Source organism: Carassius auratus, chromosome 5, assembly GCF_003368295.1.
Source record: "Carassius auratus strain Wakin chromosome 5, ASM336829v1, whole genome shotgun sequence".
NCBI classification, from domain to species: domain Eukaryota; kingdom Metazoa; phylum Chordata; class Actinopteri; order Cypriniformes; family Cyprinidae; genus Carassius; species Carassius auratus.
The window spans coordinates 4702671-4728004 of NC_039247.1; the positions used below are offsets into that span (position 1 = coordinate 4702671).

The following is a 25334-nucleotide window of genomic DNA, read 5'->3' on the forward strand; positions in this document are numbered from 1 at the left end:
GTTGTTACTATTTGACCTGGGCTGGGTTTTCCAGAAGCACCACATTCTAATGCTGCGTTCGATTTTCCTCACAACCAAGTGGACCATGTTCCAGTAGAGAAGTCAGAGTACACTCATGTTAGCATTAGCAGTGTTAGCAAACACAGCAACCACATTTTGTAACTCCAGATACTCACAAACACTATAGCAATGTTCACAGGTGAAGCTTGGGCTGTAATGAGCGTATGACTCAATGATGACACAGGAATATTACAGAATAGTATTTTTAGTTTTTTCTTACCTTTTACATAGGGAGCAGCCATCTTAATTTATTTTAGCGAGGCGGATTGAATTCCAAAGAAAGAAATTTGAATTGCGTGACCATTCCACCATTCTATTTGGAAACACCCGACATGGGGCTCTGAATTTCCTACCACCAAAGACTAATCGAATGCAGCATTTGTTGGTTGTAGAATCACAATGGTCTCTACAATGAGACTTAAGATGCTTTTGGGAAACGCAAGCTCTGCATGTTTTTGTCAAAAGTAGGGTTACACAATAAATATTTACAAATAAAAAGTTTTAAATAATCATTATTATTAGGATATTATACAAGTTCAGTATTTCTACTTTTTTAATGCTATGATCTATTATTGGATTTTTAAGAATGTATGCTAATTTAATAAAAATTTTACAACTTCGTAAATGTAGTCTTCAGCCAATTTTACGACTTGCAGAAAAAAATGATATACCGTATTTTCCGGACTATAAGTCACACTTTTTTCATAGTTTGGCTGGTCCTGCGACTTATAGTCAGGTGCGACTTATTTATCAAAATTAATTTGACATGAACCATGAGAAAACAACCAAGAGAAAACATTACTGTCTCCAGCCACGAGAGGGCGCTCTATACTGCTCAGTGCTCCAGTAGTCTACACTGAGAACATAGAGCACCTCTTGTGGCGGTAGACAGTAATGTTTTCGCTTGGTTCTTGGTTCTAAATAAATGCGACCTATAGTCCAGTGCGACTTACATATGTTTTTTTCCTCGTCATGACGTATTTTTGGGCTGATGTAGTCCAAAAAATACGGTATATATATTTATATACTAAATATACAAGGGCCAAAATTAAGAATTCATTCCGATGACTTGAAAATATTTCATATATATATATATATATATATATGTGTGTGTGTGTGTGTGTGTGTGTGTGTGTGTGTGTGTGTGTGTATTTATTGTACATTATAATATGATGATGCCAATTTTTTTTACATTTAAAGGGATTGATTTTAGATTTTAGTGATTTATTTTAATTTTTAATTATCAATAGGGATGCACCGAAATGAAAATTCTTGGCCGAAACCGAAAACCGAAAAAGAGAAAACCAAGGCCGAAAACCGAAACCGAAACACCGAAAGAAAATATGCCAATTATTAGTACCGTTGCATTTATTGCTATGACCGTGTACTAACTTTACTAAAATTAAGACATTGCAATTGCATAAATTAATATTAACGTTTCAAAAATAATTACAATTACATAACTTATTTAAAAAAAAACATAAAAATACATAATTACAAATGATGCAAATATTTATTAAGCACATTGCAACAATGCACAGTAGAAAATAAAATTCAAACTAAAAATGTATCCCACTCGTGTATATTTAATAATAATGTACAGGCCTACTGGCCTGCAGAAAGGTTTTTAAATGAACAGTTCTCTCATAAAAACAAAGTGCATTTAGGTGAAGTGCATTTGAAATTTTTCTATGTAGGACTAGAAAGTGCATTACTTCTCCAGTTGGCAAGACTTATCACTTCTGGGGATGGGGACTTCAGACAGATAACCATCTAGCTGTTGAGCAGTTGAGCTTGTCATCTGCCTGACATTTGAGAAATATTTTAGAGAGTGTATTTAAATAGGGCCAGGGCATAAATAAGCATTTTTATCAAATTAAAGCAGAAATCTAGCAGAAAATCTAGCATAAATATGGCTACAATCTGATATTATGTATGTATATATGTTTGTGTGTGTGTGTGTGTGTGTGTGTGTGTGTGTAGTAGCCTAAGAACAAAATAGCCAACCTATTATTATTATTTGAGGCACTTTCTTGCAGAATTTCACTGAACATATCAGACAACGATGGTGCATGCCACTCATCTGGTGCAGAGACGAGTCTTTTTTCTGCGCTCTGATCTATCTCCTGCTCTTGGCGCTTCTCCGTCTCCACGCGGGTTCTCCGCATACAGCGCGGACTGGATCATTTCTCGTGCGCGCTGCCTTATTTCCGCATCCAAGTAATGGTCTTTATAACGCGGATCAAGCACATTCGCGATGAAGTGCAGAGGATCCGAAAAGATCTCAGTGAGACGTGTGCTCACAGACTTTATAAGACTGTACTTTTCTTTGTTTTTACTTCGTGGTCCGTCTCAATCTGTTTGTTAGGAGACGCTTTAGTGCTGCGAATAAAGGAATACGAAGAGAATGTTCTCACTGGTGTTAAGTGAATGTCGCGTGGAGCTCGTGGTCTGCGCTATGCTGTTGCACGTGCAGGTCGCGGTTTCTGTTTGTGTCATCACAACATTTCGGCCGTGTTGTTTCGGTGATAAAAGTCTATCGGCCGAAAACCGAAAAGGCCATTTTCGGCCGATAATTTTCGGTGGCCGAAATTTCGGTGCATCCCTAATTATCAACCCTCACCTGTATAGACAACACTACTTATAATGGATGCAGTCTAGTTTTGTTTTGCTTGCTTGCAGTGTAGAGTGTGTCATTTATAATAATGCGTCATTTATAATAATTTTCCCCTACTCACTTGATTATAATATGAGTTTTTTTGCGTCGCATCATACCACATGCTGAAAGAGTGCGCTACGGCAACACAGCATGACATTACCTCTCTGTCTTTCTCTCTCTCGCTGTCTGCCCATCCAGCCTTCTGATGCTGTTATTGAATGTGTGCCGATTAAATTCACACAATCCACACACCCCCTCCTCTCCCTCAGGGGAGCTTCTATTTAATTAATAACGCAGGCTTACCATTAAAACACTTTTTGTTTGTGTAGGTGTTTGTCTGACAGAGTGAGTCTCATGGCTGTTATGGTTGTGATCGCCGTGTGACGCTGTGTGTGCACTTGTATTGTTGTTTTGGTGGGGTTCCCCTCCCTGCATTAACAAAGCATTATTGTGTGCGTGGTTATTGTGGTGGGTTAAGCTGTGCTCAGGGCTGTCATGGGTAATCTGCAGCGCTTCATTCTATTAGTCCGTACCTGGAGATTCAGGATTGGTTTACATATTAGTGCTGGATTGTATATCACATATATAGTGCATTGATCGATCGGATCATATGTCCCGGAGTATTGATGGAATGTAACTGCCAGTGTTTCTGTAGGGATGCTACTATTTTAAGGGATGCACATTATATCGGTTAAGCTTTAGATGTTGGTCGAGTGAAAGACACATTACCATTCAAGAGTTTGTGGTCGGATGCTTTTGATCATCAAGCCTGCATTTATTTGATCGAAAATACAGTAACAAAAATAGTAGCATGATATTCAAATATTTTAATCAATCTTTTGTAACATTTTAAATGTATTCCAATCAATTGAATGTGATAATGGCCGTCTGATTGTTATTTCATTTACTAGTAATTGTGAAAACGGATTCTGCACGTTTTTTCACTGTAGGAAAATTGGTATCTTGGGACACATTTGACGAATTTGAAGTTGACTTCTAATAATAATATACATAAACATGTATACATCAGTTTATTTCATTATAAATCTTATATCATATATGTTGTCAGATAATTATTTTGGAGAATGACTCATTTGGATGTCGCTTTGACTCAGAGCTTGTGTGTGTGTTTCTGGCTTCACTTGATACAAGTGTAATCAAGGATGCTGCACATGGCCTGCATCCTCTCAGGAGGAGACCTGAAGTGCTCTCCACCTCTTTGTTGTTTTTTTACTACAAGGCACTGACCCCAGGCCAGCCAGGTGGCATTCTCCTTCCCATCTTTCCCTTCTCTCTCATCTCTCTTTTGTGTCTTCATGCCCGTCTGAAATTGTATTTTCATTCCACCTTTCAACGGAAAATATATTCTCATTTGAAAGGGCCGACTCGCCTGTAACCAAATCACTTCACACCCTGAACGTATCAATTTAAAGATGCGCGAGAAGTGAGACGTGAGCTAGCTGCACTGAAAGATTTCACAGTCATTGATTGGCTCTGGGTCCGTTGTGGATTTTAATAGTGGCTTTTAAACTTAGCAACATTTACCAGCAGTTTATTAGCTGGCCGTTGACCGAAAGTGGTTCTAAATGAATTTAGACCAAGGCCAGAGAGGGTTTGAGAGCGTCTGCATGGGATTTGCTGAGTAAAACAGAAACGGGGCCTCTGCTTCCTGTTTCTCAGCTCTTTACCTATTAGAGATGCATTACCAAAGAGAAGGAAGGACTAGAGGCCCTATAGAACAGAGAGATAGAGTTTCAATCTTTATCTACTGAGAGTGTTTTGAAAAGATAGAGGCAGTAATACACAGCCTTTAGCTGTAAGTTAGATTGGTTTAGCGGTCGCTCTGATGACTTTGAGTAACTTGACTTGAACTTATTTGAAACTTGCTGGAAATCTGGATTATTGTTGGTTGTCATTGTATCAAAATTTGGGGACTTCATGGAGTCCACTTCATCGACTTTTTGAGCTGTGATGTTAAGTGCATTAAAAATTAAATGATTATAAAATAATACAACTGGACACTGGAAAACAGCTACTAAAGTAAAAAGAAATGTATTTGATTTGTTTGATGCTTGCAAAAAAAGTAATTTCACTCATTTAATTTAATAATAATGTTTTTCACATTATGTTCTAACATTCTACAACATTAAATGGCCAAAATACATTGCTAATATAGATGTTAAAATATTTTTGCATTAATATATTTGCAATTAGTTTATTTGAATTATATTTCCTTATATTTTTAAATGATTTATATTGTTATTCAGCTTCGTGTTACGTATTGAACAAAAAAAATTCCCCTTGAAAGGGGCAATATATTATCATCGTCATTTGTATATATCGTATTTTATTTATAATTTCATTTTGGGTTTTTTAATTATGGAAATATATTTCTCAAATTGAATTTACTTTGTTGAAACCTTGAAAATCCTAAATATATTACAAAATGTACTTCAAGGGATAATAAAATAATATACGTGTGTGCGTGTGTGTGTGTGTGTGTGTGTGCTCTTGTTTTTGTGACATATCAGGACACAACTCTGTATAATGACATGGGTATGACACAAGTATTACAAGGAGAGGGTGACTTATGAGGACATAACCCATGTCCCCATTTTTCAAAACGCTTATAAATCATACAGAATGAGTTTTTTTGAGAAAGTAAAGTAGCACAAAGTTTCCTGTGAGGGTTTATATATATATAGTCAAAATTAGGGTTACATTCAGTTATTATTCTATAACATCTTGTCTATAATCTCTGAAAATATCTTTGCAAAATTCACTTGTTTAGTGCACCTTCCCCAGCTCCACCTGTATAGATCTGCTACTGGTAATTTCATGTTTTATTTATATATATTTAATTTGGTTTGAGTGCTTTCCCAGAGCATGCTGGCAAGTGAGTGTTTGAAATGAGAATGGCATACAACAGAAACTGAACTAAAAAAGATATCTTGTTTTATTTTAATATTGACTTGGTACCAAAGTACGATTTCAGTACTTTTGACATCCCTAATCACAGCAGTAAAATGTGCAGTTGGCAGTAAGACCGCTGTGTAAGAGTTGCTCTCTCTCTCTCTCTCTCTCTTTCTTTCTCTGTTTCTGTTAGCTTTTGACAGATGTGCCTCTAATCCATCCAAGCTCCCAACCACCACCATGGCCCTGTGTAACCTCTATTTTCTCTGTCTCTCTCTCTGTCTTTCCTTCATTTTGTTCTCTATGCAGTGTTCTCTGACAGATCAGCCCTGCTGAGTTATAACAGGGGCAACGTGTCCTACTAAACCAACTTCTACACACACATACACAGGGGAATGCAGACACACACACATGCTTACATGTGCATATTGTCCCCGTCTGCCTGTTAGTATTAGTAAGGGTGTTATTAATAAATATGACCTCATCTGTGTCCGTAGAGAACTTCCTCTCCCTTCCCGGCTCTCCCTCTGTGGACTTCATTTGCTTTTCGCTTCTTTCTTCACTCAAGCTGTTCTCAACACACCCCAACCCCCCCCCCCCCCCCACCAGCTCCAAGTTCAATGCAATACATCTCTCTTATATCTTGTGTTCCCCTCACACTCTGTCTCTCACTTTTTCTCTGTTCTTGTTCTGTTTTCTCTGCTGTTTTTTTTGGTGTATCATTCATCTGCCCTCCCTCTGTTTTCTCTTTACTGTAGTATTCTGTGTCTCTCTTTCATGTCTGCTCCTTGTCACTCTCTGGCTCTCACAAGCTCAACTGTACTCTTATATTCTGTGTGTGTGTGTGTGTGTGTGTGCGATATATTAGAAATAAATTAGAAATTATCATAAAATATATGCTAGAATATAATGCAGTGTTCTTTTTTTCATTTTAAATAACATGATTAAAAGTATTACTTAAAATGAAATTTATTGAATACAGTAATCTCTAGCAGTAATGGGGTTCATTTTCAAGATTGCACCTGATAAAAATATTATTTATGTAGTTTTTGTGTGTAGGTAATATCACATTGCAAAACAATGCATAACTCTGTTAAGGGTGTATAATTAACATTTCTTATTTCTTTCTTTCGATTTTGCAGTGAAATATGACACGTTTTGCGAGAATCACTTGTCATCACTGTCAGCCTATAATTATTTTATGCACATAAATGATTTACTGTGCATGGTTTGTTTTTTGTAAATTCCAGCTGTATCTGTATGAATGTTTCGGATCGCGATGTGTCATAATTAACCTTAAGATTGCTTGTACCTCATTTATTTTAGCGATAAGCAACTGGCATCTGGTCTACTTTAAATTAACATTCACTGAATGCATTAGCTAATTTACACTGACAGACTGCCATCAAACTATTTACCTGATGTTTAAATAGAAACATTGATTTATTGTAGAACAGCAGCCATATGTGAGAATGATTGCAATTAGAACCAGCATGTGAGGCTTATCCCAAAGGCTTGATGTCATCATGTCGTAATTAGAGGCAATAATGTTTCTTTTATGATGTGATGTTTTATACAGTGTGAAAAAAGGTGTATTGGGATGCACTGGAGACTGCGGTAATCAGCTGGATACCATAGTATTTCCTCATTATAACGTGTAGCAGCTCTACTATTTCCTTTGGGACAGAGTCTGGGGGTAAACACATGAGCTCACCTCAACCTTACCTCACCTCTGTGCTTATATATGCGCAAAGATGAGCCATCGTATTCTTAACGGTCAGTAAAGCATGTCAGTATGCATTTATTTGAAACAGATATGTGCATTTTTCTATTATTCATATCTCATGAATAAAACTCAGCTAAAACGTTCTGGCTTCTCCAGTCTCATCGAACCTTTGGAAAACTGACCCACACGCTCTCCTCTCCACATGGACATCTGTAGGCCTCCACAGGTCTCACAAAAACACGTGTTGAAAACTGAAACATCATTAAGAGGTTATTATTTATTCTACTGTTGAAAACCGAAAAAAGAGAGAGCAGATTGTTTTATAGCAGAGCTGAACTAATGTGGAAAGCAAGACCAGCTGATTTTTAAACAATTGAAAGTAAACCAGATAACTTAATGTTGTTTTTCATGCACCACACAAAGTCACCATCTGTCGCTTTCGCTCTCTTTGCATTATACTACACAATATAATTACGCTCATTGTGAGAAAGGTCTTTGAGAATAATGCGATCATTTTGAATGGCAAAGTTTATCCCAATCAAATGTCCACTAATGAGACAACTAGTTTCATAATGCGATATTACGAGATTTGCTTCACCCTCAGCAGAACCAGATGTACAGGAACACTTAATTATATACCCATAGACCAAAAAAAGCAAGAAGGTTTGTTTGGTGGGGGCAGGTTTGAATCCAGGTCTTGAGAGCGGCAGTTTATATCAGTGGGCGTCTCCTAACATGGGATTTGTTTGGTTTGTACTTTTTTATGAGAAAATTTTCAGATAAATCTGACACAGCCCTGGGGTTTGTTGTGAAAAGGCTTGAAATGAAGCCAGAGCATTACTTTGTGAACCTCCCACTTATATAAACACAGCACACACACACACACACTAAGCAAAGGCACCTAAAATCTCTCTACCCACACAGATCCTCTCACATACTTTATGAAGTATCAGCATGAATTATAAAGACACTAAACACATATTGGTGTATACAGTTTTATTAAAACACTCCCTAAAATATATTTTTTATATATTTTTTAGGGATGTAAAAGTTCACTCAACTCACGATTCGATATGATTCACGATACGGATTTCACGATTTAGATTTTCTCACAATTGTTTTTTTTTTTTTTACAAAATGAGATTTGAGACAAATTATAAATGAAGTCGTTTTATTATCGCTTAGACAAAATGCTGAACATTTCTTTGTGAAATTGAAATATGAAATTTTAAAACAAACCCCAGATCAAATAAATAAACAACACAAATAAAAGACCTCTCTGCATACACACTGACTAAAACTTTTCGATTTTAATCATGATCCAAAGAAAGATTCTGCTTGCATGCTGCATGAGCAGTTTTTAAACAAAATTATACTGTATCATTTTGAAATTTCAAGCAAAAAAAGAATGGTCTGACTTTAATTTTGTGAAATGATGCTACATAAAACATTTGAACATGACAAAAACATCAGATGGGCTGAATGAGACACAATTTCACTCTCTGACAGCAGGGGGTGCTTATGGAGCAGCAGTGATGCAGTGTTTCCTTGGTTACCGCTGTAAACAAAGCAGTCAAGATAAAAAGAAAATATTAAAAATTTTCTAAAGATGCAAATATGACCTTCATATGAACTCCTACCCACAACTGTATTGCGATTCATTTAATATCTGATTCGTCTCATATTTGTATCAATTTTCAACTGTTACATACCTACAAAATTTGTAAATTCTTTGAATTAGTTTTAGATTTATTTCAAAATATGTCCAAATATATGTTATTACTTTTGTTATTTTTTTTGTTATACATTTATTTATTTTCCCCATGGGATACACCACACACTTGATGTTTAAAGCTTGAATAAAACACACTTGCACCAAACACTATGTGCTTCAGTGAACCTATTAGACTTTTCACCATCTCTGGATAGAAAAGATGCACAAGTTCTTCCAAGGTCATGGAGCTCTTAAAAGGTGCTGCATGTGTGAAACTATTTTAGCACAGAAGATTCTCTAGACTGTTTCTCAACCGTCTCAGAAAGGCCGTCCTCCCACACACTGTCTAGTCATAGAGCGTGTTTGTGTTTGTGTGTGTGTGTGTGTGTGTGTGTGTGTGTTTGAGCGTCTCCGTGCTGGCCTTGTTGGTGGGTTGCTAATTTCTTGCCAGGCCCAGCAGCAGGTGGAGGGCATTACATGGTTCTTTCCCTGCACGTTGTCATAGTTAAAGAAATAACAAAAGCAACCCACGGCATTTTCTCAGACAAGCTTTTATCGGCTCAAACACACAACAGCCAAAGCCCACTCTAATGAACACTGCTCGAGCTGTGTGACTGTGCGAATAAATATTCATATTTGTCACAACTACTGCTTCTTTCCTTCTTTTCTTCCTTTCTTTCTATTTTTGGTGGATGGAGGGTGAGGGTCAGTGTGACAGCAGGCTAATTTAAAGCGAAGGTTGGCCATCATGACCCCATGAATAATTGGCTTCTGGGGGTCAAAGGTCAATGCAAAAGTGCAGTCACTCAACAAAGAGGGCACACATACGCATATATGACTAGAACTTCTGCTTCAATGACCCACACTGCTTCTCTTATGTGTGGACAGACTTTAATGGCCTAACGAATGACCTTGCAAATGGTCACTGCTAATATCTAGATGCTGTTTAGAACCTAAGGTAGTTTCACTCAATTGCTGGTTGATAGGGCAAAATGTATATATTTTTTCTGATCATTTGACTGAATCAAGGTAACATTTTAGATTTTTTAATGTTTAACCAGACAACTTAAAAACATGCACTTCATTTGTGAGATTCCTTCTTTTGTTCTGCAAAGGATTATGAGAAGTATTCGTTGACGAAAAAGTACACCGTTCAGACACTTTTGGAATACTATTTTTACCAAGCTACAATTTAGGACATGCTAATTAGCGTGGGTAATATGCAAATTGAGACACAAAACAAGACTTACTCACTTAGATCAGTGTTCCAGAGAAGCCAAAACCACAGTTGCACGAATGACGTCCAATACAAAATGAATGCAGTAAGATCTTTCGCAATTAGCACTGCTAGCACCAGTGTCTTCACCAAACCCAAGCCAAAACCGCAAAAGCAGCCTAAGATAAGCATTGGAGAGCTTATGACTCAGCAGTGTCTCCCCTCCGCTCTGCACGGCTGTGATTAGCGTTAGCAATGTCAGCTAATGAATCATCTGTATTATGCCGCTGTCACGCTTGAGTTCAGAGTTTAATAAAGGGATGTTTTAATTTAGCTCTGACTGCTCTCTGTGCATTTCGCCATAGGTGAGAAGGTGGTCAGATTGGTTTGAATTTATTCATGGCCGAGGCTTTTACAACAGGACTGTTTCAGAAACTCATTTACAGTGGCCCATGGTCGATTTGCTATTAAACGAGAGGTTTTAAACAGCGTCCTGGGCTACACATGTCTAATTCATGAGGGTGTTGAGGGGGTTTTCTGAGTGACACAGAAAGTTTGGAGGCAAATTAGATGAAAATTGTTTTGAGAAGTTAGCTGAATTTAATCAAAAAAGTATTTTTATCAAGGGAAAAACTGGTACATAAATATATAATAAATTTTTAGCAGTTACAGGAAACTTTGTATCCAGCTAGCATTTAGATGTTTGTGTGTTTTGAGAAGCTTTGGTGCAATAGTTTGATTAGGTTCAGTAAGTTAAGGTTCGTTTTAGTAGTTATAATTAACTTTGTATCAAGCTAGCATTTAGCTTCAGTATGTAAATGTTTTGGTTTTTGAGAAGCTTAAGACACAGAAATCCAACTTTTAATGCAATAGATATATTAGATTCAGTAAGTTAAGGTTAGTTTTTAATACTTTAACTTTGTATCAAGCTAATGTTAAGATAGCATTTTTAGATTGCTAGTCTAAATGATTGTGTGCGTTCTGAGAAGCTTAAAACGAATTTGTTCAAGTTTTAGTGCACAGGTGTTTTTCAAATCCCAAATTCTCCTCCAGAAAAACACTGAATCCCACTACAGGATCCGTTCGGAGTGTTTATATCTTGAGCGTCTGTGTTGAAGCTCTTTCAGCACAGAATAAGGTGAGGAAGCAATGGAAATAAAGTTTTTTGATGGCCTGTTTATTTTGGAAAATCAACACCGAGCACAGTAGCAAATTGTGCCAGCAGAATTTTTTTTACACCAGTGTTTGCGCGTACGTGTATATATGTATTTTCCATACAGTTAACCACCATTCGTTTGACATTTCTTTTGCCTGTGTGCATTTGTTCCTGATGTGTCCTAGATTTTTCCAAACAGATCGTAAAGCCATTGGGAAAATGTAAAATTTTTGACTGGTGCAGAAGGTTCAACTCTAAGCTGAGGGACTCTCCTTTAGGGGTTAAACGTTTTAACAGCCATGCTTCTGCAGAAACACACACACAATAGCTCTCCCAGATGGGTTGTGCTTCTAATTATGTCCCAAATTGAGTTTGCAGATCATTCGATTAAAGTAATCTGATATGAAATATTCGTAGAACTTAATTTTATGTGCGTCTGTGCACAACTTTTAACGTCCTCAAATAGACAGCGTCCTTTTCTTTCTTAGTGATTCAACGTGACTGCTTTATTATAGCATGTGTAACTATATCTTTTAATCAATCACAGGGGGAAAGGGTGAACTCTTCAGAAACCTAATCTGTTTAAAAGTCCCCTCCTGTTTTATTCGTTACTCTGTCTCTAAGACGTCTCATCTTTTTGCACTGTATTCTCATTACAGTATGGATTCTTTTATGTATTATATGCATCTGTGTGACAGCTGACTGTCTTTTCCATCAGAGAGTATTTCAGACTCTCTGGCTTCATCTCTTCGTCCCCTTTCATGTGGCTGTGTTTCAATCTCAGATAGAGAGAGAGAGAGATCACACTCTAGAGAAGGACATTAACCTGATTGAAAGCGCCCACCCCTCACCCCCCGAAAAAGCGTGACCTTCAGTCACTTGTCTGTGTGTGTATCTTAAAATCCCATAGGAGCTTGAGTGAAAAAAGGGTCCTCTGGTACTTTCAGTGCGAAACAGAAAAAAAAGACACTAGATAAGGAAGAGCCAGAGAAAAGATGGCTGTATATTTTGAGGCCAGTAGACTGCAGATCACAGCAGGGGAGTGATCGCGAGAGGCTAGGGATGGAGGGTATGATTATATATACTCTACAACGTGATGCTAGGACTATGTTAACCGGTACAGATTTTGCTGTACCTTTTATACAGCATGGCCCCATTTACTGTAAAATATCTGAAAAGTATATTCTGCAAACTTTCAAACATAAGCACTTTGGAAAGCGTTGTTGATTATAAAACCAGTAATTTAGATTGTGATGTGTCTAGTATTTTATGCATTTGGCAGGCACTTTTATCCAAAGTGATTTGCAGTGCATTTAAGGTAATCATTCTTCAGTGGCTCATGCATTCCCAGGGAATCAAACCCTTCATCTTGCTGTTGCTTGCGGCACGGCCTACTGTTAGAGCAGCTGGAATGCTAGACTAGTCACTTGCGTTCAATGTTGACCACAAGGTTGTTTTGGTGAAGGGCCAACGTAATGGACTAATATATTAATAGTATAATTGTTTAAAACTTTATTTATAGGCAATTTATTAACAGGTAAAAACAGTTGTAGCAATAAGAAACATAAACTTTCCAGAATATTCCAGAATATTCCCTCATTTCCCCTTTTGTGCGGTTTTAAAAGCAGAAACAAATAGCTAAGAGTTCAAAGACAACCAACAATATCTTCAAAACAACAAACATATTTGTAGCAACAACATACATATGTAGGGTATAAGGTGTATATATATATATATATATATATATATATATATATATATATATATATATATATATATATATATATATATATATATATATATATATATATATATATATATATATATATATATATAATTATTTTATATATATATATATATATATATATATATATATATATATATATATATATATATATATATATATATATATATATGTATATAATATAATAATTATATATATATTTTTTCATACAATGGAAGTCAGTGGTGACCAAAACCGTTTAGATACCAGCAGTCATACTGGTTTGGGACAATGTGAGGGTGAGTAAATCAATTTTTTTATTGAACTATCTCTTAAATTTTGATAAACAGCATCTAGTATTTGTGTGTGCTGTGCTTTTTAGACTACCATGTTAGCTTAGCAACTTGCTTTCATCATACTCCATTGCAATCTATTGTCTTCTGTTCACTTCGCGTCTGTTGAGTTGCTGCCTATGAAGCGTGTTCCAAATCAGTCACTTTTGAGGTTTTTTCTTTTCTCTTATAGTAGCATGCTGTTTTAAATGGAAGAAGTAAACAGCAAAGCAGTTCACTCATATTTAAGAGAGCTTTTATTTCCAGTGGTAATCTTGCTTCCAAGTTTTTGAAATATAATCGGCGTAATTTTGTAATTATGTTTTTAAAAGACCCTTTGTAAAATGCCATAAAACCCCAACAGATGAACTTGATCAAACTTGTATGCATTAGGTAGTTTTCTGAAATGGGAATCATGAAAAATGACTTTTTATAGCTAGAAATTTAGTCTTAGATTCTTCTCGAGTAAAAGAAGATCTGAGAAGAAAGATATGAATAAGCATTTCAGAACAGAACCGGGAGGGGGTCGCAAATGAGATGAAAATTACAGGTATTTGAGGAACTAGTCAAAGAGAAGAAGTGATTTATTCCCTTAGATAGCTTTCTCTCCTCTGACCGCAGCATGGCGGTGAAACAAATAGGTCCGTGAGGCGAGGAACAAAACAGAGAGATAGAAATGGCGCACGAGAGATGGAGAGATGATTTGGGAGAGATTGGGGTAGTGGGGTGTGCCGGAGAAATCAGAGACAAATTATTGTTGTGTGAGGCAATCGTTGCGATAGAATAAGCATTCGGTTAAATTGAAGACCTCAGACTTTCGCAAATTGCCTGAGATAACAGTGTCGCGAAAACAAGGCGAGTCGTTTGTATTCCCGCCGTCTTCCGAACTCACACACAAAAGAGGGGCTTGCACTCAATCAACAGAAAGAGTAAAAATAACCCACAGCGATCCCCTCCTTCAGTCGCTCTGGTTCTGCTTATCTCACCTTATCTCGCAAGCTCTCATTTGCGTACAGGAAGTGAATGGATTGAATGTGGCCATTGGTTGATGATCATAAATAGCTTTATGCCTTCTAAATCCCCCGCTCGCATGCTAGGAAGGAGGAGACCGGGGGAAGGAAGATGATAAAACCAGGATGTGGGGAAGAGAGAAGAAAGGAAACAGTAGGATGAAGAGGGAAGTCTGGGCTGGCGAGGGATTTGAAAAGAAACTAAACTGCATATCATGACAGTAAAGACATGCATTTCGAAGCCACAAATGCTACAGATATCCAGAGACAAGTGCAGAGACAGATGGATTAGTGCGTTTCGGAATAGACGCCGCATTGCCTTCTCAGCAAAATAAAAGAAAAACAACACCAGCGATACAAAAAAACCAAATTCGTCCCAACATGACATGCGAGTACATCAGATACTTGCGAATCAGCATAAATACAATCCAGCGTTCCTACAGACGTGCACTGGATGTTGATTAAACCCGATCTGTCCTCCTTCCGTCACTGAGATCCTTCCTGTTTACATCCCACCAGATCTCCCATTGATCTCTCATGTTATCGTCTGCTAAAACGCTCTTCCTCTTTCTCTGTTTCTAGCTCTCTCTCTCCCTATTGAACAGTGGGATAGTTGTCGTGTGGAATGAAGGTGTCAGTTTTGCATCGTACAGACAAATGCAGAGCAGCACTGCATGACTTCCCATTAACTCCGCTAACAGGAAAGACTAGGGGGTTGCAGAGGTGCATCGTGGCCTCTTCTCCACCCCTTCTCTCTTGGCTTTCACTTATTTAAGCTGAAAGACGTAGACGTCAATGAGAGAGGACACAAATAGCCTCTCAACCTCTTGCCCCAGTAGCTCCGGCAGTCAGGAACTGCAGGGTGGAGGGAGAACGATGGAGGGAAAAAGTATGGCCTGCTTGACAATTAACCCCTGAGGGAGAACAGTGGGCGTCTCGCACTTCCAGCCTATTAGCATACAAAAGTGCTCAACCTGAGTAAAACACAGCTTTAGCAATGGATCAAGAGGATTTACACGCACACGCATACACACACACAGAGACAGAGAGAGAGAGATCGATCCCATTAAAAAAGGTAAATATTGGCCAAATGCCTTATTAAATTAGTATGATGTTTCTCTCTATGCCCACCAGTTGCATTGTGTCATGTTTTGCAAGACATGTTGCGATGAATGTGGTGGCATAGGATTTGTGCGTATTTGAATATGTATAGAAATGTTATATCCCTGCAAAATATAAGGGGAACTAATGCAAGCGTGTCCTTGTAAGATATTGTACACAACATACAGAATTTTCCTTCAAGGCTCCAAGCCAGCTCTCCAAACATGCTACAGTTCTCTGCTGAAATGATTATGCGCTCCAGCAGTCATTGCTGAAATCCTAAAAGTAGAACATAACCGTAATCGTTATTGCATAATGTTAAAGCCAATCCTATCGCATAGCTATTTCCTGCGCTGATCACCGGTGTCTTTAACAGAAACGCAGCAGGCATGTCTCTCTCCTAACGGCCCCTGTGGGACTGTATGCACACAATGTGGTTACCGTTGCATTGTCTGCTAATTGCTGTTGTTCTGCTGAACGCGGCAATAGTGTGAGGTGGGGAATCTACCTATGGATGTGCACACACCAACACACACACACAAAAGCAGCGGGGTAATGAAGTTGTCACAGTTGTCATTAATTAAGCTGATTGAATTGGGAACACATGCAGCATTAACCGCAGGTCAGAGAAGCTAGGCCCAGTGTCCTCTGCTCCTGAGGGCATGGGACAGAGCAGGGAAGGCATGGAAACACGTGAGTGTTGCCAATTTCTCTCTCCCTCACATACGCCCCAAACACACACTCACTCAACAGTTTGTGCTTAAACCTCATCATTAGAGTAACTGACAGAGCAAGGTCAGAGAGAGATGGACTACATTCAGAAAGAGGTTTAAAGAGAAAGAGGGAGAGAGATGTGGTGTTACAGAGAGGAGAAAAGAGATGGTTTTATAATACATGGGCGTTTCTTCCATTATTGTCACTGTATACTTTTAATAAACACTAGTTTAGGCGAACTTATTCATTTGAATTAATTTGTCTTCTTTGAATGACTCATAGTGTATATACATACGAGAGAATTATGCCTTTTATGTTAATTTACAGATTACATTTGTCTTTTTAATAGCATCCTGTAGTGAAAATAATAGTTATTACATTTTCTTTATTATGGAAATAATAGTGCTACAACCATGATGTTACTGCCATAATTGATGTTGTAAAAAAAAAGGAGATATTAATAATTTTCACACAGAAAATATAAAGATTTTTTTTTAAATATACTTTAAGATTGAACTTCTTGGTCTTGGACGAGGGTTAAATAAACCTATCTATGAAGATGTAAATACATTTGAAAAGTAGTTTTAGAAATATAGTTTTATAGCTTTCAGAGATATGGCTTTCATATAACAAAAGGGAAACCTAGTTATTTTTCCAAAATTAACTAGTGGGACATATACAATTTGATGTAAAACCAATGAATGAAAACAAAAGGTGAGAGCTAGATTATTGTAGACACAAAAGTGTGATAAAGTAAGAGAGCAGATGATCCTGAAGAGTATAAAGAATACTCTTTCTTTTTGTTTTTCCCTTAGGTTGAAAATGAAGTGGTTCAAACTGTAGTTTAACCGTTTTTCCAGATTCAAAGATAGCCTTGATCAAGAAGCTTTTGCTCTGTGGGCTAAGGGCCATTGGGAGGGGGGTTGTGGTGACAGGAAGGGATGGGAAGGGAACAGGAAGTGGGATGCGCCTGCAGCTGATCAAACTCCATTTGATAATTAATACTTTCATCTAGGCTCATTCACTAATGAAACATCATATAGCTTGTTGATGTCCGAGAACAGACACATGCACTCAATCATACAACACACACACGAGCTGACAGCCTCCCACTCGTTCACACACTCCCACTTCTAACATCATCTGTCACACTTACAGCATGCAGTCCGACCGAAACAACATTCTCACTTTCTTCTATGAAAAAACACACATAATGCATGCATGCCAGCTGCAGGCGCTGTCTCGAAGGCATAAACAAAGCACAAACAGCATTAAACCTTCAGCTCAATACTTTCATCAGCACAAGACTGCAGACTTGAGAGTCTCTCTGAAGTCTTGAGACTCTCTCTGGAAGGCTGAGGTCTGAGTTCATAAAGCATTGTACTACTTTTGTGTGAGACATTTCAGTGCAAAATGTCTTATTTTACATACCCAGTGCCGTTTAACTAGGTGAAATGCAGCTGCTGTGCCATGCTATTTAAATTAAGTCATTGTCATTCTTTTCAGTGCAAACACGGCTCTTTTCTATGTAAATTAGGCTTATTATAGATTGTGCCTAATTCGCAAAACTCTTTGCCTAGCGCTATTAACATTGTGCTATTATCACCTGCAGAAAGCGGATAGAAAATTAAGTTCATTTTTAGAGGTGTTTGTTTCAGGGTTGTGTGCAATTCAGAATTTAATTCAGTGCCTTTTAAATTCAAATTTGAATGGCAGGAATTAAAATTAAAATCAATAAAATTTGTGAACCTGTAATTTTAACTAGAAATGCTAAGTTTATCAAATATAACTTTAAATGTTGGCCATAAAAACACTTTTTATGTATTATTTTTCTGGATTTGGGGGCGGGGGGTATAAAGACTTGAAGGTTGACAGAAAAGAAAAATGTTTTAAAAATAATAATAATAAAAAAATTCTTTCATTTTTTTAAGTTGTAAACAAAACAAGAATTATTGGAGTATGTCTTACAAGAGAATACTTTCAGGCTTTCTCATTTCAATTTTAATTCAATGTGTCACTTGCTGTTTTTTTTTTCTTTCTTTTTTTTAAATATCATGGCAGTTTTCGAAGTGAATTTCATTACAAAGTAAACGCTACACTGAAAAACGATTTGTGTACAAGCTTTGAAATTTAGTAAATACAAATAATTACAAAGAAATTGTACATTTTTTAAATAAAAATGCAATTTTGAAATAGAAAGACTAAAATTATATTTTCCTATAAAAGACTCCAACAACGCTTGCTTAATTAATACCTTCGAAACATAATTTCTACAGTGTACACCAATGTTTTTTTCCCCACTCCATTTAAATACAATTTGATTTTATAAAATCATTTTAAATCTAAAAGAAAACATCTTTAGACTAAAATGAAAACTTAAGTTCTTATTGTCTACCTCTTATATATGACTAACCATCTTTACTTGAGTAGATTAAATATAAACTGCATCTGCTTACTGATGCTTCCTGCTGGTTCACCTGATATTTTCTCCTCATCATCACCTGTGGTTTTGGAAAATAATACAACGGAAAATGTATGGAGTAAACAGCTCTCTGTGTCGTTGAGATGCACGTGTCTGCGCTGCTTCATGCCAGACCGAATGCGTCAAGCATAAACAAAATTTAAGTGGCAGGACAGAGACCTTGAGAGGGTTGGTGGCTCCTCTAACCACCTACTGCCCTGCTTCTGTGGCTATAAAAGATCCCCGCCTGTTACTCTTGGGAATGAAAGCATGCTGCCGTGTTTTGACTAGTGCCATCTGATCTTCTACCGAAATAAATAGATCATATGCAAGGCAGATTTCCGCTTTTATTCAGCTCATTCTATTTATGCTGTGTACTTTTACTGAGACTGTCTGGGTGTTTTATTTTTTGTTTGTTTTTTTGATAGTGTTGAGCAGCTGGTGTTGAGTGGTCAGTTTCTGGGATTGTCGGTGTAGAGATAGTGACAGGAATAGGATGTTGGGAAATTACCGGCCCCTGACATGCAAAGGCCTTTGTTTGACTTTCATTAAAGGAGAGATGGCGGGGGAACGAGGGATGGAAGGAAGGAGGAAAGCTCTCGAGTGTGACACTGGGAAAATGTGTTCATGTTGAAGGGTGGAGTTGTTTCCTCTTGTGCATCCGTATGTTCACAGCCCACCTTCATCTCACGGCTGTGCTGTTGTCTTGACATCTGCGGTTTCTTGGGGATCAGGAGATCAGAGTTCAAAGGGTCTTATTTTAGTTTGGATGATGAACATGGGGATTGGCTGTTAGTTCTGGAGAAGAGCTTATTATTGACAGGAAGACAAGAGATTGGAACGGGATGGGAAACGCTTTAGACTCACAAACCCGGTCATCGCTCAACCTTTGGCCTTTTTCCGGATGGCATGAAAACGGCGGAAGAAGTACAGTTTGTTTTCTTTAGGGAGGAGTTCATTTCAAAACATGCTCCTTGAGTGAACATCCATCTTCACATATATAGTTCACGTCCTTTGGATGAAGGACATTATGTCTTACTTTTTTATTGATCTGTTTTGGTTGGTGTTTGTGTTAACCTGTTGCATTATATATTCTGTATATTGACGTTTCTTGTACTTGCTGTATAATATTTTAAAAAAATTGATCTTTTAGGCATTATTTATTGTGTAATATTAAAAATGTAGAAAATATAGCCTTATTTATGTGGAGTAATATAGCTTTTTACATTTCTTTAATGGTCTGCCAACAGCAGTGTTCCTTCGCACTTGACAAGTGAGATTTACTCTCTGTTCTTGGTGGTTGAAATTGTAGTTTTCCGGAGGTTTAGCACATGGTTATTGACATCTGCTCTGCTGCCGGTGGAGCTCTACCCATAATCCCTCTGCAGGTCAAACATGATCATATGAAGCCTCTTAGTGTAACAGTCAGATATCTGTTAGTGAGCAGCAACACAGGGCAGTGTGTGTGTGTGTGTGTGTGTGTGTCTCTATTTCATGTATAAGAAAAATACTTAATATTATTTAATAATAAAACATTTTTTTGATTATTAATATATATATATATATATATATATATATATATATATATATATATATATATATACAAAAAAAATTTGTTAGGTTTTTTTGTGTATTTCTGATATCATTTGAATTTGTTCAGAAATTTTGAAGTCTTTATACTTGATCCATAAAGTATATAATATGTATATAGAAAATAATGTTTTTTTATTATGTAATATTTTAGTACTATAATTTTTCATACTTTTATATATACTTTTTATAATGCTTTTTTATTTCTATAATAAAAATGAATAATAGGATAATAGGTAGTGCAAAGAAAAGTGCGGGAACACAATCACCTGTTTTTAAAAGTTGTCACAACAGTCTGACACCTACCAGTCCTTCCCCACACCATAGATATAAGCAGCGGCGCATCGATCCAATAAAAAACTGCCGTGCAAGTGGAGATGTGAGTCATCGAACTGCTATATTGCAACCCCTATATTACGGACAACTCATTTGGAGAGAATCGCCACCATCTCTGACTTCTCTTATCTGACACTCTCCCTCTCTGGCTCTCTCTTTTTCATGCTAATGAAAAAAAGAAAAACAGAAATCAATGGTGGTGAGATTGCTCCCGCACAGGTCCACGTCTCAATCCAATGATGGTAAGAGGCCGCCCCTCCACACTCCGCTTATCATTGCGAATGTTTGAATTCACACAACCTTTTCAGACTGAATGATAAAACACAGTGCACGCAGAAAGAGGGCTTTACATTGTTATCTGAACCGCTAAACAGTATTTGACATTTGACGCACATTTAAAAGTCAATGGGTTTGCTCTCAAATCAGCAAATATTATCAAGGCCCTAATTTCCCTTTTTAATGGAGAGAAACAGGTGTGAGTTGATGATTAGAGCAAACGTGTGAAAACTGCAATTGCTGAACAGACTGGACCGCTCAGGCCTTTTTTTCCCCCCACTCTTTCCCTTGAAACCTTGCTTCAGGCTTCATCATAATGCATTCAAGAGAACGCAGACTCCAATTATAATTACAAACGCATCTCTCATTTGTCCGCGGCTGTCAAAAACAGGCCTTCTTCGGCATGCGACGTGTTCTTCATAAACGACGGTGAGTTGTGTTGATGCTGTCGTTCTCTGACAAGCATCCACAATTTGGCTGGTGGTCTGCCAAGATGCATTTATCGGTGTACCTTCTGAAAGAGTGTCAAAACTGTCATTAAATTGTCCTGACTGTGTTCATAAACAGTTCCAGCTCTACCGGGGATAGGGACAGGAATGCTCTAGGGAGGATTGTGTGCATCTCGTAATCACGTATGTTTATGTTTTTGTTTTCTTTATCTCCCCTGACAGGAGCCGTTGTGTGCACCTTAAGCCTCCACACCTCATCGTTCAGTCAGAACCCTTGTTTCTCGTCCAATCAGGATCGGCATTCCGTGGAGCGGAATAAAAGGAGTGGGAGCAGGAGAAATGGGCTGTGCGAAAGTTCTTCTTGTGATGTTCGTGATCAGCTTTGAAAAGGGGATTTGCGTCAGTTGGAACCCCGTCCCACGCAAGACAGTTAAATATAATGGTGAGTATCTAATGACCAAACGAAACTGTGAGCGGAAGTCCCAACAGTGACTGCGCAGCAAATGAGCCCACTGTCCTGTACCCTTTTTCTCACAATGTTTTTATGGGACCCCTCCTGTTTTTGTTCATCAGTCTCTTTCTTCTTTATTTTGGTCGACCCCTCCCTTCATTCTCCATGCAGATTTGAGATAAGAGGTGTGATTTCTGCTTTGAATTCATCGAGATATCACATTACTGCATGGTTTTATAGGTCTTCATGGTAAAGAGCTTACCGCCCTATTCATTTGCACTCACTTCCTTTCTCATACTGTTTTCTATGCCGCCCCTCTTTATCTTTTACTCTCTTTTTTCTCTTATGCTTTATCCAATGGGGAATTTACTTAGAACAGATTGTGCAATAGTCTTTTTACTCTTCATCGGTATTGATGTCTTTTTACAAAAAAAAAAAAATCTGAGCATCCTCAAAAGAATGCATTTCCTTGAGATGCAAGATTGCTTAATATTCTAAGACTTGTTTTCAGATAATATCATTTGAATTATGTGTACTTTCCTTTCCTCACTGGAATTTTTTTTTTTTTTTTTTTTTCCGCATACGTCTAACAACATTAAGTGAGGTTTATAGAAAAACTATTTTGACAGTAGGGTATGAAAACTTTTGGACTTAAGATGCTCTGAAATCTTATTGTCACTATGTTGTTTCTCAAGTAAATCTTGTTAGCATTTGAAGATGTTTTTGCACCATTATGAGACAAAAATACTGTCTAAGAGACTGATTCTTGTTGTGTATCTGCATTCGTTTTAGCAGTAAAGTCTGGTTAATGATGCAAACACATTCTCAAAATTAACATTGATCGCAATTTGCACGCCAGTTGAAGGCCAGTTCAGAATTAAAGGTTTTTAAGAATGCAGCAGTGTGCTGCGATCTGGCATACTATGCTGAGACTGTAAAACACTGCTACTGTAGGCCAGACATCTGAATCGGCTCTTTAAAATGCAGAAAGTGCACTAGTCTACACCACATGTCTGGATGTGTGCCCTGTTATAACACTCTTCTCCATCATTTGATGAATTACTTCTGTAAAGCTCATTAGAGAATGTCAGCGTGATCTCATGAGAATTCAAATGTTTTTTACGTAAAATGTGGTTCTACAAAATGTACATTTTAATTACATTTGCACAGACACTGAAACATACAATACTGACATATTTACAGCACCTAAACGTACAATACTGATGTTTGACGACACCTAAAAGGTAAATTATATATGTATGAACAACTTTACAGACTTACAAATGAATCCTTATGAATATTGAAATCGCGGTATTAACATTTTATTATAACGGATGGAACGGTGTTCCTGTGGCTCAATGGTAGCGCATTGTGTTAGCAGTGTAAAAGGTTGTGGGTTCGATTCCCAGGGAACACACATATGGGTCCAAAAAAATTATAGCCTGAATGCACTTTAAGTTGCTTCAGATAAATGTGTAAATATTGTATTCATTTTTCATATCAATGGCATTTTGTTTTTAATTGCACTATTAAATGAAGTTTAATAATTTAAATAATTTGAAATGATAAGATTTCGTTCTGTTCTGTGAGAATACATAATGTTGAAAAGACTACACTTTAAACCCTTAAAATGAATAACATCTCTGCAATCATTTAAACATTACTTATCATGTAATATTTACTTTGTTTGCCGTGGGACACAAAAGACGTTTTCTCCGACATGCTGTTAGGCACAATAGAACCATAAAATAGAATAAACCCAAAAAGCATAACATAATTATGCGTACCATTACACCCCTAATAATTACAAAAGGAATCAATTTGATTTGTTTGCCATAATCCAAATCTTCATAATCCATATGACTGTGAGGAAGTGTCCTCAACTTGACTAGATTCTGGTGGTTAATGATAAGCTGCATGCAAAAGTCGCACCACTGTTAAGTAAATTTGCTCTTAAGTCTTTTCCTTTTTTAATCCAAATCACTCTTGATAATCAAATAAACAACTACAGAAAACATCAAGCAGTATGCATGATTTTATATGTACACACATAAACTGATAGCATCTCCTTTTCAGTAGAAAGCGTAGCAGCTGGGAACACAGCCTTAAATGGACAGGAAATACTTCAGTTGAGCTCCGGCAAGAGAGAGAGAGAGAGACGTCAAAGAAAGTCCAGAAAGAACAGAAAAGTACACAATGTATCAGCAGGGTTTAACTACTGTTTCAGGTCATGTGTGACTACGTTTGGGCCTAAACCACAAAAACAGTATGCCTGAGCTGCACACATGCGCTTTTCAGGGAGGGTGAAAGACTGAAAAACAGGCAAAGCTTTGGAGTGCACATTAATGTTTATGTGTGTGAGCGTGCAGAGTGCTTAGACTAGCAGTCTGAGGGATTTAGAGATCCAGTAGTGTGCGTGTGTGCGTGTGATTGGAGGTGGAGAGCTGGATCACAGCAGAGATAATATTTACCCACTACTTTCCACACCCACAGCCTCTAAAGACCCCTCCTCCACAATTATCTCCATCTTAAAGACGCTGGGGATTCACAAGTAAACACGCTTTTCTTGCAACGAAATGTCTTTTCATTCCCATCTCTCCTCCTATGTTCATTATCATAGCGCTGTGACTTATTGTGACAGACGTTATACTGTTGTCTTGGCCCTGAAATAAAGCTCTGAGAGTTCAAAGGGGAGTCATACACCCCGCCCCTTTCCACACCCCATCCGTAACTTTCCACAGCAGAGTGGCCAGTGCACAGCGTGGTCAAAGAGAGAGAGAGCGATAGCAGGTCAAACAGAAAATTAGAGACCCAAGAAAACTCTGCTGACTTAGATGAATAGTATGAATGCACAGACTCGAACTATTCTTAATCACTTTCAGTAAATGAAATAAAGCTGAAGTGAAATGAATGGTAGATGATAAACTTAACTTAAAATACTCAAAATGAAATTATAAATGTTGCTGTGGCAAATAAGTGAAATAATCAGATCAATTCGAAAATGGCACTTTAATTAGAAATAAGTTTAACTTAACATATACAATTACTACAACTAAAACTGAAATACAGAGGAAATTAAAGACGAATTTGACCGGAGGCCAAATGAAACACCAGCTGACTTAGAGGGATTGTGCATTTATACTAAGTCCAGTGCTCTGAGGAGTGCAAAGCTACAGAGAGAGAAGAGGAACTGCCTGCCTAGCACATCTCTCTACCCTCCAATTACTATAATGACGGCCTCCACTGAAAAGGACAGGCCCACTGTGTGTGTACTGTATGTGTGCATGTTTATTTAAGTGGACTGAAGCCAGTCCTATCTGTCTATCTGTGCCGAACTCCTCCCCACACACACACGTCTGTGATTTATCCTCTCTAACAGACGACCCTCTCCAGCACTTGTACGTCTCATTGTCTGTAAAAGCGTGTTTCTTTTTTCATTCAATAAAT

At 37.5% G+C, this 25334-nt stretch overlaps 1 protein-coding gene and 1 long non-coding RNA gene across 2 annotated transcripts in view; one reads left to right on the forward strand and one right to left on the reverse strand.

The window, feature by feature from the left end:
• The window catches only part of sema4c (sema domain, immunoglobulin domain (Ig), transmembrane domain (TM) and short cytoplasmic domain, (semaphorin) 4C), a 53343-nt gene that overhangs the window by 9625 nt on the left and 18384 nt on the right, over positions 1 to 25334 (forward strand). The window contains exon 2 of the mRNA XM_026244947.1: positions 21659 to 21878. Within this exon, the coding sequence (XP_026100732.1) occupies positions 21776 to 21878 (103 nt within the window). The 5' untranslated portion in view covers positions 21659 to 21775. The remainder of the gene's footprint in view (positions 1 to 21658; positions 21879 to 25334) is intronic.
• LOC113071645 (uncharacterized) lies at positions 8502 to 13150 on the reverse strand. The gene is made up of 2 exons (XR_003280183.1): positions 10327 to 13150; positions 8502 to 8916 (listed from the first exon to the last, which is right to left on the reverse strand). It is a non-coding gene; the product is annotated as an uncharacterized LOC113071645 (long non-coding RNA).